Source organism: Harpia harpyja, chromosome 23 (assembly GCF_026419915.1).
Source record: "Harpia harpyja isolate bHarHar1 chromosome 23, bHarHar1 primary haplotype, whole genome shotgun sequence".
NCBI classification, from domain to species: Eukaryota; Metazoa; Chordata; class Aves; order Accipitriformes; family Accipitridae; genus Harpia; species Harpia harpyja.
In genome coordinates this window covers 9,045,503-9,062,332 of record NC_068962.1, presented here as the reverse complement: position 1 = coordinate 9,062,332, position 16,830 = coordinate 9,045,503, and the positions used below count along the sequence as shown (strand labels likewise).

General features: G+C 37.4%; 1 protein-coding gene across 5 annotated transcripts in view; it reads right to left on the bottom strand.

Moving 5' to 3' along the window:
- Window positions 1-2,009: 2,009 nt before the first annotated feature.
- SLC6A15 (solute carrier family 6 member 15) overlaps window positions 2,010-16,830 on the bottom strand; it is a 38,722-nt gene continuing 23,901 nt past the window's right edge. For all 5 annotated transcript variants that reach the window (XM_052774656.1, XM_052774657.1, XM_052774658.1 and 2 more), the window contains exons 6-12: window positions 16,208-16,318; window positions 12,431-12,672; window positions 12,128-12,320; window positions 10,754-10,946; window positions 7,801-7,960; window positions 4,992-5,154; window positions 2,010-3,548 (exon numbers count right to left, since the gene is read on the bottom strand). In XM_052774656.1, coding sequence (XP_052630616.1) covers window positions 3,177-3,548; window positions 4,992-5,154; window positions 7,801-7,960; window positions 10,754-10,946; window positions 12,128-12,320; window positions 12,431-12,672; window positions 16,208-16,318 — 1,434 coding nt within the window. In that variant the 3' untranslated portion in view covers window positions 2,010-3,176. The remainder of the gene's footprint in view (window positions 3,549-4,991; window positions 5,155-7,800; window positions 7,961-10,753; window positions 10,947-12,127; window positions 12,321-12,430; window positions 12,673-16,207; window positions 16,319-16,830) is intronic.

The window sequence follows — 16,830 nt, the reverse complement described above, 5'->3', positions numbered from 1 at the left end:
CGAGTGGCGTTCCTCAGGGGTCGGTTGCTATTGGGACCAGAGCTGCTTAACATCTTTGGCGGCAATTTGGACAGTGGGATTGAGTGCACCCTCGGCAAGTTTGCCAATGACGCCAAGCTGTGTGGTGTGGTCAACACACTGGAGGGAAGGGATGCCATCCAGAGGGACCTGGACAGGCTTCAGAGGTGGGCCCATGCAAACCTCATGAAGTTCAACAAGGCCAAGTGCAAGGTCCTGCACATGGGTCGGGGCAATCGCAAGCACATATACAGCTGGCCGACAAGTGGATTGAGAGCAGCCCTGAGGAGAAGGAGTACTGGTGGATGAAAAACTGAGTATCAGCCAGCAACGTGCGCTCGCAGCCAAGAAAGCCAGTCATGTTCTTGGCTGCATCAAAAGAAGTGTGGTTAGCAGGTCGAGGGAGGCGATTCCGCCTCTCTGCTCTCGTGAGACCCCACCTGCAGTGCTGCATTCAGCTCTGGGACCCCCAACATAAGGACAGGGACCTGTTGGGGCGAGTCCAGAAGGAGGCTTAACCCCAGCCAGCAACTAAACACCACGCAGCCACTCACTCACTCCCCCCCACCCAGTGGGATGGGGGAGAAAATCGGGAAAAGAAGCAAAACCCGTGGGTTGAGATAAGAACGGTTTAATAGAACAGAAAAGAAGAAACTAATAATGATAATGATAACACTAATAAAATGACAACAGTAATAATGAAAGGATTGGAATGTACAAATGATGCGCAGTGCAATTGCTCACCACCCGCTGACCGACACCCAGCCAGTCCCCCAAGTGGCGATTCCCCGCCCCCACTTCCCCGTTCCTATACTGGACGTGACGTCACATGGTATGGAACACACCGTTGGCCAGTTTGGGTCAGGTGCCCTGGCTGTGTCCTGTGCCAACTTCTTGTGCCCCTCCAGCTTTCTCACTGGCTCGGCATGAGAAGCTGAAAAATCCTTGACTTTAGACTAAACACTACTGAGCAACAACTGAAAACATCAGTGTTATCAACATTCTTCGCATACTGAACTCAAAACATAGCACTGTACCAGCTACTAGGAAGACAGTTAACTCTATCCCAGCTGAAACCAGGACAGCCACAAAGATGACCAGAGGGCTGGAATACCTCTCCTGTGAAGACAGGCTGAGAGTTGGGGTTGTTCTGCCTGGAGAAGAGAAGGCTCCGGGGACACCTTATAGCACCCTTATTCTAAAGGGGGCCTACAGGAAAGATGGGGAGGGACTCTTTTAAGAGGGAGTGTAGAGACAGGATGAGGTGTAACAGTTTTAAACAAAGAGGGTAGATTTAGATGAGATACTAGGAAAAAATTCTGTACTGTGAGACACTGGAAGAGGTCGCCCAGAGAGGTTGTGGCTGCCCCATCCCTGGCAGTGTTCAAGGCCAGGTTGGATGGGGCTTTGAGCAACCTGGTCTAGTGGAAGGTGTCCCTGCTCATGGCAGGGGGTTGGAACGAGATGAGGACTACTTCAAACCCTATTTTATGTGCAGAACTTCTAACAAATGTAAGATATGCCCGATAACTAAATATAGCTTTTTCTCAAGTAATGCTGCTAGTTCAACTTTCTGATGATTGGAAATTACTTCAAAAGTTCCCAGGTTAGAAATGGAAAATTATCTGGGATTATCCTCCAAAGACAAAAGACTTATCCCTAAGGAATTTTATCAAGTTGCTAAGGTGTTTTGATTTGTTTAAGACTTTGTCAGTGTGTAAAAGCTATGCCAAACAAATGAAAAGGAGCACACTCAAAACCGTACTCTTGAAGCACACAGCTTCTGAGACTTGCCTTTACCTCAAATTAATCTGGTTCTTTGTCTGATGCTGGGACAATGTAACTAGGTTCTGCCCTTTGCTTATGAGAGGTAGTGAAGTCAGAGTTTACGCCTAACTTTAAAGCTCTTTAAGGTAAGGAATAAATCATGTACTAGCTTCCAGAGTATCACACCAGTTTACAGTGCTACGTCAACTACTGTATTCACAGTAAAAGTCCTTGTCCAGTAGTTTATTAAGATGACTGATACAGCATTTTTTGTGTTCAAGTTCTTTTAGCATCTCTATTCAGCTGGTAAATGTTATTCTTTCAGATAGCCCAGCTGAGGGAAAAGGAGGCTGTGTTATAGTAAGTGTATTTGGAAATCACAGAGAAATACCTTGTCAATCTCTTTATTCATAGGTTAAAATGTAATGCCATACAGTTCTTAACAATTACTGACTGAAAAAAATTATCTGCGTAAAACAGAAGCAAAACTGAAGGAGACTAATTAAAAAAGCCATCTTGCTTCAACTTTTGAAACGATTACATACAGAATAATATACATATTTACATTACAAGTATATTATATAAATATAATATATATGTAATCTTGTAACCACAATAAATATCAAGAAGGTCTTTTTTAGGCACACAGCATAGAAAAAAATGCAGAATCTGCACAATCCTTAAGATTCTTGGAGTGACTCACTCTAACATTGTTTTCACACTGAAAAAGCAAATATTTTACACAAAATATACAGCCACAGTTTATGCAGTCCCCAGTGAACAGGGAATCTTTCCTCACCTTTCTGTAAGTCTACTCCTTGATTTTCTAGTACTATTGCTCTATACAGCTATTACATAAGAAAATAGTTTGCAGGTTTGTTTTTTACTCAGCTAATAGCCTAAGTAATTATCAGTGCTAACAAAATAAGTACAGCATATCTACATAAGGTATATACAAGTGTTTACACAAACACGGGTTTGGTGAACTACTTCTGAGCTCACTTCTAATACTGGGGAGTTAACTTGAAAGCAGGAAAAAAAAGGATTTTCAGTTATATTACCTCAGAAATACTTTATCATTAGAGTGAAACCCAGACTTCAGAGATAGAAATTTTTAAATTTAGAAATTAATTAAAAAAAAATCAAACTCTTGGCTGTGCTGGCAGATGTAGGCTGCCATTGATTTTGAACGTGTTCCCTTCAGTGCAAATGAAAATCCAGAAAATTAATCCAAAGGGAGTTTTTTCAACCTGTACGTACAGTCATGACATTTTAATGACTGTCACTGTGGAGCACCTGAGATCGCACCCTAGTAAGTGAAGCTGACCACTTCTCGTAGGAGAGGCATGATCAGTGAGAGTGGAGAAACAAACACTGTATTTTTTCTGCAGTTACAAATCAGACTCTGGCATATCAGGCATATCTGCCATCAGGTACCCAATACCATAACGTCCATTTGGAGCAGTGTCCAGAGTTGGTGATCCAGTCTGTTTTCGATATATGTTTTTGCCAAAATTTGGAGACGGCACTTCACTTGGACTCTTCCCATGAATCAGACTTGTATTATCTCCCTCCAGATTAACAGGTTCCTTTATTATCCGGCCTCTTTTGTAGGATACAGATGCCAAACTCCCAGAGCTGTCATCGATAAGGTTGCAACGGCGCACCATGAAGACTATTGGGACTGGCAGTATGGCCAACACCATCAGAGATATACAGACAATCATTCCCCATGTTGGATAGCTGTGGAACTCTTCCATAGCCTGAGCAACCCAAGAGAAAAACTATTAATACATCTTTACTTCAAAAAGAGCAGACCTGCAGTCTTCGCCAAGGCCTGCAGTTTTCAAACACATACTCATCTTTCTGTCACCTTGCACCCACAATGTGGGCACCACTACAGATCTCAAATTTGAACAGTCATGGAGATGTAGGATTGCCATCCTTCTGCCAGTGAGTAGGACCAAAACGCTGTCGCACATTTTCTGAGATGCTCAGAACACTCTATCAGAACCCAAATCAAGATTTTCACATTAGGCTTTCTGCTACATTTGACTGTAGTTGTTCCCTGATTCTTTAAAGGATGTTCAGAACAGACAAGTGTGCAGTAGTATCTAACTGTGCCTGGAAAAAAGTCCTTGTTCTGTAGGCTAATAGCTGGTCTGGAGATCATCCTGTGGAATTGTTCCACTTTGTATAAACTTCATGTAAACTATAACACATTTACTGGGGCAGTGACTGCACCCCACACCTCTACTGCATCCATGAATCACTGGCCAACAGACTCAGTTTGTCTAATTTTACACATGGAAAGGAATGGTATGTTTGGTATTCTAAGGTATTTCTCTTCCTAATTTTTGAGGGCAAGAATCAAACATAACAAGAGCATTTTTCTGAGAATCCCAGGGAAGTAGTAGTGATTGTCTGGTTAGAGGCAGGCATCTACCTATAGTAAAGCCACCCTCTTGTATTTACACTTCACCCGTCTTTGCTGCAATTTCCCCTCCCTGCTAATTCAGACAATTGTCCATTCAGAAGGGTCCCCGAGATCCATTTCTCTGACATTTTACTCTCCCTGTATTTTGTATGACAAGCCTGTAGAAACAGCTGAGGGCTGATGAGCCTACAAACTAGCACAACTCTTAGGAGCTACCTTGACTGAATGTCTTTTCTGAGCCAATGTGCAGCACTGACTCCGCTGTTCACACAGACAAATTTTTTACAAATCAAACATTCTTATCAGAGACAGGTTTTAATGCAGCTGTTACCTACATGTGATATATGTTCCCAAAGGGGAAAATTCATGACATGGCTAAATCTCAGTATTTAATTTCACATAAAAAGTTGATGTGAAATCTGAAATGATTTATTCAGTGTTATCACCTGACTATTTTCTGCAGTAAAATAAGATTTAATGGAAGTGAACAACCTCTCCCAACCTTAAGAATTTCTTCAACATATATCAAAAAAACTAAAAGTCACAAAGAGCATGAAGGTTCGTGTCAAACAGTTGTATTTTAGAGCAGAACTACTCTAAAATTAAAAAGTGGTTGGTTTTACATTAATGTTACTTGAAATAAAAACAACCACGTCATTATTTATACTGATTTTGAGTTTGTAATTGCAAATTTTTTGTCTTCTCATGTATTTCTGAAATACTTCAGATATGATCATTATGGTGGTGATGGCATCTGTTATATACATACCGTATCTTCAATCCAAGCATTGTAGCCAGGAGGACTTAATCCCATTTGGACAATGCTAGCTACCAGCAAACATAACAATACTAAAGGTGAAACATACTTCCACATGTAGTAATAATACTGGCTTGGAGAAAACCCAAGCATATCTTTCAGATCCTCCATAAATCTGTGAAGGGAATAAAAGGTTATTGTTAGTGCATACACTGAGATTTCAAGTACTATAATTGATACACAGCACCTAATTTGAGAGAACAGACACACTGAAAAAATGCATGTATAGAAATGGCTGCAATTTAAGATTACTTGATAGGCTGAAAACTAGAGCTTGTATTACTAGTTCGGAACAGATAAAGAGAAGGAATCACTACACAGTGCAGTGACTTAGTAAACTGCTTGCTGGACCGTGCTGGAAAGATACTTAAACTCACCTTTCTTCTTATAAGATTCTTTTTTACATCTTATATTGTCTGCTGGGTTGTTTACTAAGGCATGTGTCATTCCTTTTGAGGACATAAACAACCAGCACATCTTACAGATTCTGCAAAATTAATTTTGAACCCACATGTGTGCTGCAGTGTAAAAAATAACTTTATGCATAAGCTATGTTTTGCATCATATAAGTTGCTGAAATAAAGCTTTGTGAAGTTTTAAATCTGCCTCCTTGTGCCTCAAAATTGCAAGTTATGATATGAACGAAACTCCTATTTTTGTACCCTTGACGGAGGAGTACATGGTTCCAGAGCCAGTAGGAAAAGAGAGAATATTTTTAGAATTAATTCTTTCGGAGTGATGCACAAGCACTGATTCTGTTTTAACTCCCTTGTGGTCCCACTCCCTTTTGAAATGTGCATCTCAAAAAAGCTCTTACAGCAATAAATATGTTTTCAAAGCAGTTACACATGTGAAGCTACTATCATATAAAGTCTCAAGAAATTTTTTGAACTGCATAGTTCGGGGTATTTTATCCTTTGTTTACACTGCAATGAAACACATCGTTAAAAAGAAGCTGAATCTACAAATGGATTGTGCCCTCTATAGATAGCCTTTTCTTTCTGGGATCTCCAGTTGAACATAAAACTATTATCTTCACTTTAAAAGTCTCTCATCATCTCCATCCTATTTATCCTCTTTTAAAAGCTACCAAACTCTAGCACTGATTCCAGCGTAGCAGATTTTCCTTCTTGGCTACAGGGATTCACATGTTGGTTTTTTTCTATCCTTTGGCTGTAATCCCTTCGGATGCAATATCCCCCCCCCCCCCCCCATCTGATCAAAGACAATATAATAAGACATATATACGGATCTTCATCTATGAGGAGGACCCCTTGGTGCTATCACAGCCAATGACAACCTGAAGTTGTTGATTCTGGCATTTTTTACAAGCAAGAATGCTAGGGTCCTGAAGAAGGATATTCTGGAGAAATATATATCAGAAGAAATATTAGGAATACTCCAGAAGGAGGTTCAGGTGACCATTATGAATGAGAAATTGGGCTGTTAACTTTTCCCTATAACCTGTCAGAACCTCTTCTGAAAACATGAATCAACCGCACTCCAATTCAGAAGGAAAGTATTACCATATATCAGCTACGCCTAAACACCAGCTTCCTCACAAGTAAGTTGCTGACTTTTGGCGTGTCTACCTCCCTTCACAGTGGAACTCTACCTGACTGGACATTATCAACCTGATAACCAGGTCATCTGTTTTATTTTTTGTTTGCATGTGTAAAAACATCTACATGGTGGTGTTTTCATGTATAATCCTATAAATGATCACATAGACATGTGGCCCAAGTGGGAATTCTCCCTTAATAAGTAGACCAGGCACTACTTGCGTAGACCAGAAACAATGTCTGGAAACAATAAAATTAAATTTTCTTATTATAGTTTTATTTCATTATGGCAAGGGACTGGCTGATTACTCGGATCGAACAAGTGAAAAGTCAAATGAAAAACCACCCATTCTATGTCGCCCTTTGTACATGCAAAGGAATCACAGATGTTTAAATTACTTCAACATGCCAGTATAGCATACTCTGTTTTATCTGTGGATGCAATGAGTTATTTTTTTATACAAACTCTCCTATTCCTTAAATGTGGCACACATTGATCTTGCTTAGTGAACACATTCTGGTAATTTCATTCATAAGATGTAAAAAAATTAGAGGGACTTGATTGTCTTTTCTCTTCAGCCATCACTGATAGAAGGTCACTTAACTTCACTGTGCTGCTTCCAAGTAAATTTTGACTCTGTTCTTTGCTATCATTTCCTCTATTTCCTCTCTCACAACTAACGCAAAGAACAATTAATTGCTACAACACCCCAAACTAAATCTAGTTCATAAACTGAAACTTTCTTATTGTTACTGCCATTAGTTTGCTTTGTTCCTTTCTCAGGCTGCCTGGAATACTGCAGATCTGTTCAGAATACTCATCCTCAACTGCTGCTTAGACCATGGTTATTACTTCTTGAAATCTTTCTCTTGCTGTCTTATTTCAATAAAAAAATTTCTCATACTTGCATATCCAGCCTCCTTTCTAACTCTCTAATTTCACGTCTTTTACTGCATACTCCTCTCTTTGGATCTGTTGCAATCGCTCCTTGGGTTTCACTACACTGTCCTGATGCAGTATATCTTGCTCCAAACCTGTTCTTAAAAACAGACAAGATTCATGTCCAGATTGACTCACTTTCTACTTACTTGTATTTATGTGTACATTGCAAATACTTAGGGCAATATAACTAATATAGTAATAATTATTGTAATGAATACTGTTAATATGGACAGGGAGATACATTTCCTTCACTTACTTGTCTATTCCATAAATTCGGGTGACTGCAATATTCTCCAAAATGACCACAATAAGCAGGGGCAGAGTAGCTGAGTAGTCATCAAACATCGTCACAAAATAATTTCCAGAGCGCTGCACAAAGATCAGGCCAATAAAAAATGCTACCAAGCAGCAGATGACTGGAATAAAGGACAGAAATGTGAGCTGTAATTATAACAAAGTTCCACAGACAAAGAGGAAATAAAGAGAGTTCAAAATAGCAAAGATCTGCTTTAGCACATTATTTCATATAAACAAAGTTGATAACATTTTACTTTTTAGGGGGGTCTCAATTTTAAGAATATTAGAAATCCCACCTATTCCCTACGTAACAGAAGTTATAAAATTATAATTACTGGAATTGCCATATTACAGCAGTCCTGATTAAGCAGCAGAGATTAATCAAGTGACTATTTCTCATTAAACTTTTAACTTGATGTGAATGCAAGGCTAAAATAAACAGAACTGGTAACCTAAACATCATACATCATGTTACTTGGTCACTAGATCACTTTTTGGAATTTAGATGTGAAAAGAAGCAAAGTTTCAGACTAAGAGTCTAAAAAATATAAAAGCTGACTAGACTTCCCCTAAAAGATCATTCACGGCATGCAGTTCCATTAGGATCTGTCTAAATGTATTAGTGCACTAAGCAACAACATTTCTACCCCTTCTTTTGTTTAGGGACAACCCGAAATATATTTCTTGAATGCTTGATCCTGCATAATGAATCTCAATACAATTTTTTTCCTACTAAATTCATCGAGAATAGGACTGAATGCCTAAGTAGCCATAAAATAAGTCAAATGTCAATAAATTGTTAAATCAATTGTATGTTGAGCACCAGTAAGACTGATTCTCCCACTTAAAGTGCCCCCCCCACCACAGGAACTTAGGCTAATTATACACCTAAGCAGTCTAAAATTAGGCGAAATGAATCTGAGCCAAAATATAAAATATCCTTACAGAATATACCCATTGCATAAATCCCAGATAATCAATTAGTATTGATTATAGTAGTGAAAGGAAGACAATGACACTTTTAAAAATACTGTGGTAGAAGACCAATCACTTTTTTCAACCTTGTAGGAACTACTGTTATAATGACTTTCAGAGAATAGAAATCTATAGAATTAAAGAGATCATTACAAATCGATGTGAATTCCTAATGCAAGATAACAAAACCAAAAGAACACAGATAAAATCTCCTCTACCCAAGTTTCATTTTTCACACTGAGTTTTATTACTAACCCTGAGAAAAGAATTAGACCACCAGAACGGTGTGTAAGTGAATTTAGAAATCCTTGCTATTCTTATGTTCTACCATTGTATCTTACCATTACACCCCAAAAACATGCATCTTTAGTTGTAAACTAACGCTCTGGTAGGTATGCCCATAACTCAGCACACACACACACAGACTCCTACTTGGAAATACTTGAACGCAAAATAACTTTAAGCATATCAGTTGGTTTCCCTGAACTCAGGACAGACTGAACCGGAACCATAGTGCAGAAAGTCGCAAATATGCTCATCACTTCTGTAAAAATTGAAGATTTGTGGGTTTTAAGCACAAACACCAGTGCAGGCATAATCCTTGTTAAATCCCACCGATACTGCATGAAGTATAACCCAGGCATTTCAATTTTATAAGTTAATTATAAAAACACCACATCAAGTTGTAATCCTTTGAGTGCAACTGAGTTTAGCAAAAATCATGCATGCATACCACTCAAAAAAATTACAAGAGAAAGGCAGTTCCTGAATATTCCTTTATCTTAATAGGGTTTTTGTCAAATGCAGTAACAAGGAATTACTGTAAAATGCTCCATTACTACAGAAGTAATGACTATATATCATAGTATTTGCATATACACTTAGGAAGAACAGCTAATTTCTAAATGTCACAGTGGTTATTCAGTAAGAATTTAAGAGCTGATTAAAAAAAACCTCAAAAAACCCAAACAAGTGCTCAATAGGTTAGGACTTCTGAAAAATCAGTTGATTTATCTTTGTCAAGAATTTTATTCTTAGAGCTAGCAAAGCAAAAACATACATGTTTTCTGTTAAATACTACTTATTACCTAAGTAAGTCAAGAAAAGCAGTCAGGAAAATGCAGTGCTCTGCTGCATCACGGGGTAAACTCTTATAAAATATATTTTTATTTCCTCCATAGAGTTAGATAATGCTAAAGCAGCTTACTATATTTTTTATTTTCTATCCCTCCTGTCACAGGTATTGATACAAAATCTGAATTTGTGCATAACACATCAAGTCCCTTGAAGCTGTCCTGAGGATTTTCGGAAACCTAACTTTCACACTTTATGCTGATGTTCTATCTCAAAAAGAGAAATTGCTACAAGATCATCAGAGCTACATGAACAGGCTACACTTCAAATAACTTTGGGCATTTAAATAAAATAAAAGAGACATCTTGTTTAACACCCTTTCTGCATTCAACTGGGAAAAATATGTTCTTCCAGAGAGTAACTTACTGATTTTTAACATAATAAACATTTAATTGTAAATTAAGATTTCATTTGGCCTACTTAGGAATAATTTGTAGTAATTTGCAATGTATTTTCATTCCTTCATTTTCCTTTGTTTCCCTGAATGTGTGACACAGGCTGGAAAGGAAAGTATTCTGGAAGAACTCAGAAGGACTGACCACACAGTAACCTGTAACAAAAATCCTCCATTAAAATTTAAGTTCTAGGATGTTCCTGCTCTTGTAACATTCGGGAAAAGGTTTTACTTGCAGATGTTAATGTGCCTGTGCATGGAAGTACAGTCTGAAATACAGTGATTTACTGCTCTGTAAAATGTCAGCACTGAAAACTTTCATATCAAAAAACAAGACTTCATGCTCTCAAAAAAAAAAAAAAAAATTAGCTTACTGCTCGAGTGAGGAAAGAAAGTTTGTGCCACTCACCAGTAAGAATTTCCTTCCTGACTTTGAAGGTATCAACAATGGGTGTGATGATGCCTTCAATGGTTCCAAACATACTTCCAAGTCCCAAATTTACCAACATGAGGAAGAACATGACTGACCAGAAGGGAGAAGCAGGGAAGTGGGTCATTGCTTCTGTAAAGGCAATAAAAGCTAAACCAGTTCCTTGAACCGCCTGTCAGTGAGAAAAAAATCCACATTATTATTCATGGACAGTATTTTTTTTGTAGTGTGACAGTCTGACTTTGTGTTCATGCAATGTCATTGATTACATCTTGAAGGCAGAGTGGGAAGCTGCTATCTAATATGTGATTCTTCCAAGCCTGCAAACTTAATTAATACTATTTACTGAAATATTGGATTTGGCTGAGAATCTGTAAGTTGATTGATATTAACAACACACTTCTTTCATAGAATCATAGAATACTAGGTTGGAAGGTACCTCAAGGATCATCTAGTCCAACCTTTTTTGGCAAGCCAAATCTTAAAAGGGTCCAATGTTGGGGAATCCACCACTTCCCTGCAGAGATTATTCCAATGGCTGATTGTTCTCATTGTGAAAAATTTTCCTCTTGTGCCCAGTCAGAACTTCTTTCTCCCTTTCATTGATAATTTTGCATGAGATCTATTATACAGGACTGCTACAAAATACACTCTGTTTTCTCCAGTAAGTATATAAAGGACTTTACATTTCTATACCTATTGTTTCAAATTTAAATGGCAGGAATAGTACAGAAACTTTTAATGTCTAAGTTACCGATTTGACATTTTAGTTTCAGATGCTGGTGCAACTATATAAAGGTCAGTGTTTAAAACTGGGAGTCCCTCTGAAAAAAGCTAGAAAAATGTCTTTTCTTTTACAGATCTGGCTTACTGTAAAGATTTCAAAACAGGATGATATTCATTAAATAATTATCTAATAAGTAAGAATAACTTTCTTACTTTCTAGTGAAGTAGTATTTATATTTAATAATTGTATCTTAACATTGGAAGACATCATAGTTTGAGACGTTGAATAGGTACACCTCTGTTTAGTCTTTGGAAAAATCCTCATGCTCAACTCTTCTAAAAACCAGAACTTTAAAAACTTACCACCTCCTGAGGAGTGCGATATAATGATCAAAATGTATTATAGATCAGTGAAGACTGTATGAAGACATCAGACCCAAAAGTCCTCAGGTGAGCTGGAATGCAACCCTGCACAGAACCATGTTTTCATATGGATCTCTATAGGTGCACTGCTCATAGGCAGACTGTACTGATACTCTGTGTAAGTATACTTCACAGTTTATTTCAGGCTTACAAATATTCATCCGTTCATAACCTTTGTATTTAAGACTTACTTATTACCCTCACCTTGTTGAGTTCATCTTCAATTTGACAAGATTTCAGACCGAGAGAATCAAACTCTTCTTCTTTAACTTTCTGAATAATGTCATAAACTAAATTGTAATCTTCTGCTGTAATGCTTGAGAAATTGATATGATGTGGGATCATATCCTGGCTCAGATTGCCTATTTTCAAAAGTTTTAAAATCTTCTCTGAATTCCTGTAAAACACAATAAAACAGAGAAATCAAACTCAGTGATCTGTGTTAATTCATAAATGAAATATACCATAAAAATAATAGTAATAAAAAAAAGAAATGGATATTCATACTGGATAACACATTTCTCATTTATGATATTTGCTTTGAAGCCCAGAACTGCAAACACCACCAAAGTTGCCAGCACAGAAGTGAAAAAATTGATGAAGGACACCAGTACAGCATCAAAATGGCAGTTGTTGTCTCTCTTGTTGTAGCTTGAAAAGGCAATGACTCCACCAAATCCAAGCCCTAAGGCAAAGAACACCTGAGTAGCAGCTTCTCTCCAGACCTTGGGCTCCAGCATAATTTCAAGCTGTTTGAAATTAGATATAATATATGTCAGCTATAAAATGCATTTCTATTATATGAAAAGACAACAGAAAAAAAAACAGGAATAAAACCTACATCATAAAATGCTAATTCTCCACTACAAATGTATTTTCATTATGATAAAATGAAAGCTGAATGTGACACCTAAAGTTGAGCGAACTTATGGCCAGAATTTCTATTTATTTTACGATATAATCCTTAAAGAGAAACATGCTATACAGTATGTTCCCAACAATGAGACACTACTGGAGCTATACGATAATGAGAAATAAGAGAGGACATACTTTTTCTTTTTTCTTTTTTTTTTTTTTTAACAGTATTTACTGTCTTTTTTTTACAGTGTATGTATTGACAGTTGTTAGAATTAAGATGTATTTTGGGATGATCAATCCTCTTGTAAATGCAATAAGTATGTTAAAAGTTGCTTTGTTGTTACTCTTCAAAATAAAAAGTGAACATGAGATACACATGCTTATATGGAATTCTATTACATGCAAATATGTAAAGCAAAATGCAACACATGAAATAAACTCTGGCCACCACAGTCTGTATAGTCCACGAGTCAAATCTCCCTTAAGCCAGGTGCCTTGAACTTACCCTAAGTTAAATGGGTCATGTATCTGAGGGACAACTAAGTCTTTTATCAAAAAATTGAACTGTATTGCTCATTCAGATGACCATATTTCAAGAAATATCTTTGTTACAAAGTTATGTGTCATCATCTGTCTACCTCAGATTTTTCTAGATACACATGTACTATTTTTTTATGATTCAGTAATTTAAACATTAGATTTTCTCAAGTTGATTCAGGGCCTCCATTCATTTGACAGTGAAAGACCTTACACCTGTGCATGTGATATTTTTTTTTTTTAAACCCTAGGCTTATCGGAAACAGTAAAACTAACAAGCATCAGCATAGATGCCAGCATCATTAGACTGACCGTCTCACTCTGAGGAAAAAAAATCTGCTATTGTTATGAAAAAATTTTGAAAAATTTTCCAGTTCCCCATAAAGGTATATTTGTTATAGATAGGTAGCAGATACCTTCATTATTCATTTATATATAGCTAAAATACAATATATTGGGGGGGAGCTGTTTATGACAATAAACTTGTTCCTGACTTATAATTTTTGTTGTAAATACAATGCACAAGTAGCTATTGCCCGTATCACACGGTCATGCTAGAGCTTCTCCACTAGAGTGAGCTCGAGGAACAGTCTTAATTTGACCAAATCTGTAAATGCTTCAAGTATCGAAACACTTCTCGCTTTCTGCAATATATCATTTGGTATCATCAAAGGTAGTACGTTCTCAGATACACCTTGCCTAGAATTTCAAAATAAACTTGTAATTGATTTGCTATTATAACATATTTTCTGTGAAATTTTGGGGGCTCTGTATTTAAGCTTCATACAGTCCTACAGTTTCATTGGAGTAGTTGACTTGAGCAGGCTTTTCATATACCTTTCTTTAGGTTTTTCATTACGATTATTGTTTAGAATTTCTGCTTTGTTCATCAACCATGCCAAACAGAGAAATTCTCCCCTTCTTCATTAGCCCTGTGCTCTCACACCTGCACTGATGTGTGCCAGTTCTCTGCTGTGCTGACACAGCTCTTCTGTGGGAATGTGTTGTGATCATCCCTGGTCAAAATATGGTCGTTCGCTGAACTTATCGAGGCTGAAAAGATGTTTCCCCCTCTCCTCTCATGTCCATGTACCTGGATAATTTTCAACCTAGATCAGTTCAGCAATCCTTTTTACAGTCTGCCTACCCAAATAAACTGTTAGCACAATGGAGCAAATGGAAACAACAACAGGTGGGGGAGTCTGAATTCCTTCAGGTAGTTTCATATGAACCTACAGTCCAAATCAGTGCTCAAGTACAGAAGCAATCAGAGATCATAATGAAAATACTTTTGAAGGTTTATATGCACATATACTGTGTGTGACATACAGGCCTCCTAACCTCAAATTTAAACCACAACTTAAATTTTGAGATACAGAACTGGAAACCAGTAGAAGAAATTAAAAACGTTTTTTCTTTCAAGATCATTTATCTGAACACTTGAAACAACTGTATAATTAAGTTGTAACATAACTATAAAGTAAGCATCAGCTGCAACTTATTTTAGGTCTAACTCATGAAAGATGAAGTAGCAAACAGTGCACACAGGTGTTGCTATTCAAGGGGAGTTTCAGTGTTTACTTTCCCTCAGTATCTAGTGGTACTTCTCTAGTAAAGAAAGGATTAACACTGTGGTTGAGAAACCAAATTATAACTTCAAGAGGTCTGTATTCCATCTCTGCTATAGACTTCCTCTTCATCAGTAAGCATTACATTACTTTGCTCCTCAGATTTCCCAAATTTGCCTGAGCAGCCTGCAAGGTCCTGCAGAGCCACGGCTCTCTAAAGCAGTGACAGCAAGTGAAGCAGAGCACAACTACATATCACAATGCAAGAAATAAGAATGTGATAGCTAACAAAGGTCATTTTTATAGGATGACAGTTCTCCACAGGCTCAAAACACCTGGAATCAAAACAACTGACAACACCCTGTCATCTGGCATTAGCCACTATGTGCATTGATTTTAATCATCTTATTTTTCAGCTTTCATTTTCGAAACATCAGTCCTGTTCTGCTCAACTGTATTATGAAATGGACTTGTTGGAAAGTCCATTTCAAAATACAATAGGAAGCCCAGCGTTATGCATTCCTGAGCATGGCTCTGAGGACTCAAACATGTTGTTCCTGTAGTTCAGATACAGTTACAAGCATCTGAGATGGGTGTGCATAGAATTTATATCTTCAGGCTAAACAATGTTTCGCAACATCCCTTCTCGCCTCAGTAGTTAGAAAATCTAACATTCTGTGAGACACATTCCCAGTAAAAATGTTAACAGTAAAAAATGTATGCTTAGCCCTGCTGCTATCTTGGCATGACAACCGTAAGAAACATGGTAAGGAAAGCTTGGTGAGTACCTACACTACTTTAGTATTAAAAACAGGTCTCCTGTACTTCGGGCTACTATGCAAACAGCATTAATTTATTTCTAAAAAGGAATAAATTTGTCCTCTTTCAAAAGGGACAAGTTATGTAAAGCCATGACAGCATTCAAGGTAAGGCATTTCACTGTGACATCCCAGAACTAGGCATTTCAATCCTAGAGAATGGTAAGAGTTAAGATTCATGTCTCTTTTTAGTATCTGGAGCTCTCTAAATATCCTGAATCCTGTAAATAGCACTTTCAGTTGCTTAGCTTTGTAAAGGCATCTAACTCTGGAAACCCTTCACCTAAGGGAGGTAACTCTACACAGACCATTGGAACACTGAGCACCTTTGGACCTTAGGGCTTGATATTGTGCCACTGAGGTCAACAACAATTTTGCAATTTAACCAAACAGAAATATGGCCAAATGTTCTATGAAGACAATAAGCTTAAATGAGAGCATTCATAAATGGTCAAATTGCCACTGAAACTTTAACACAGTGCAAACAGAAATTAAGCACGTACCTTTGGTGTGAACATGTGACGAATTCCATCCACTGACCCATTAAGGAGCAGTCCTCTGATCAGAAAGCATAGAAGTACCACATAAGGAAAAAGGGAACTAAAATACATGATCTGGAAAACATTAAGAAGAAATTTAACATGACATCCAGGGACTTTATTTTCAATAGCTTCATTCACTACTCAGTATCTTTTGGATATATATCTGAATTGATAATCATATGCTCTAAGAAATATGCAGCACTCTTCCCATTCCTCTTGTCTCTGCAGAAGAAAGCAAAATCACATGACTCTAAAATAAATTCTGTATTGTATTAAAACAATATGGTTGCCATTGTGTTGACTAACTGATAACACACTGCTGGGCTCCCAGGGAAATTCAGTGTGAATTCAGTGAGATGACAAGGACAGAAGCAGACTGTTTTAGAAATGCTTCATTTTACAAATGCACTTTAATTCAAGTACATAGTACGGTAAAGGTATGCAGCATGAAAAGAAACTCATTCTGTCTTCAGAAGGAGAGAAGACAAGAGTCAATGGAAAGTACATAACCAATGGATTCAAATCACTAAGTAATGCTTACTGCCAAAACAAACAAAAAAAATTAGTAATCAAATACGATCTTT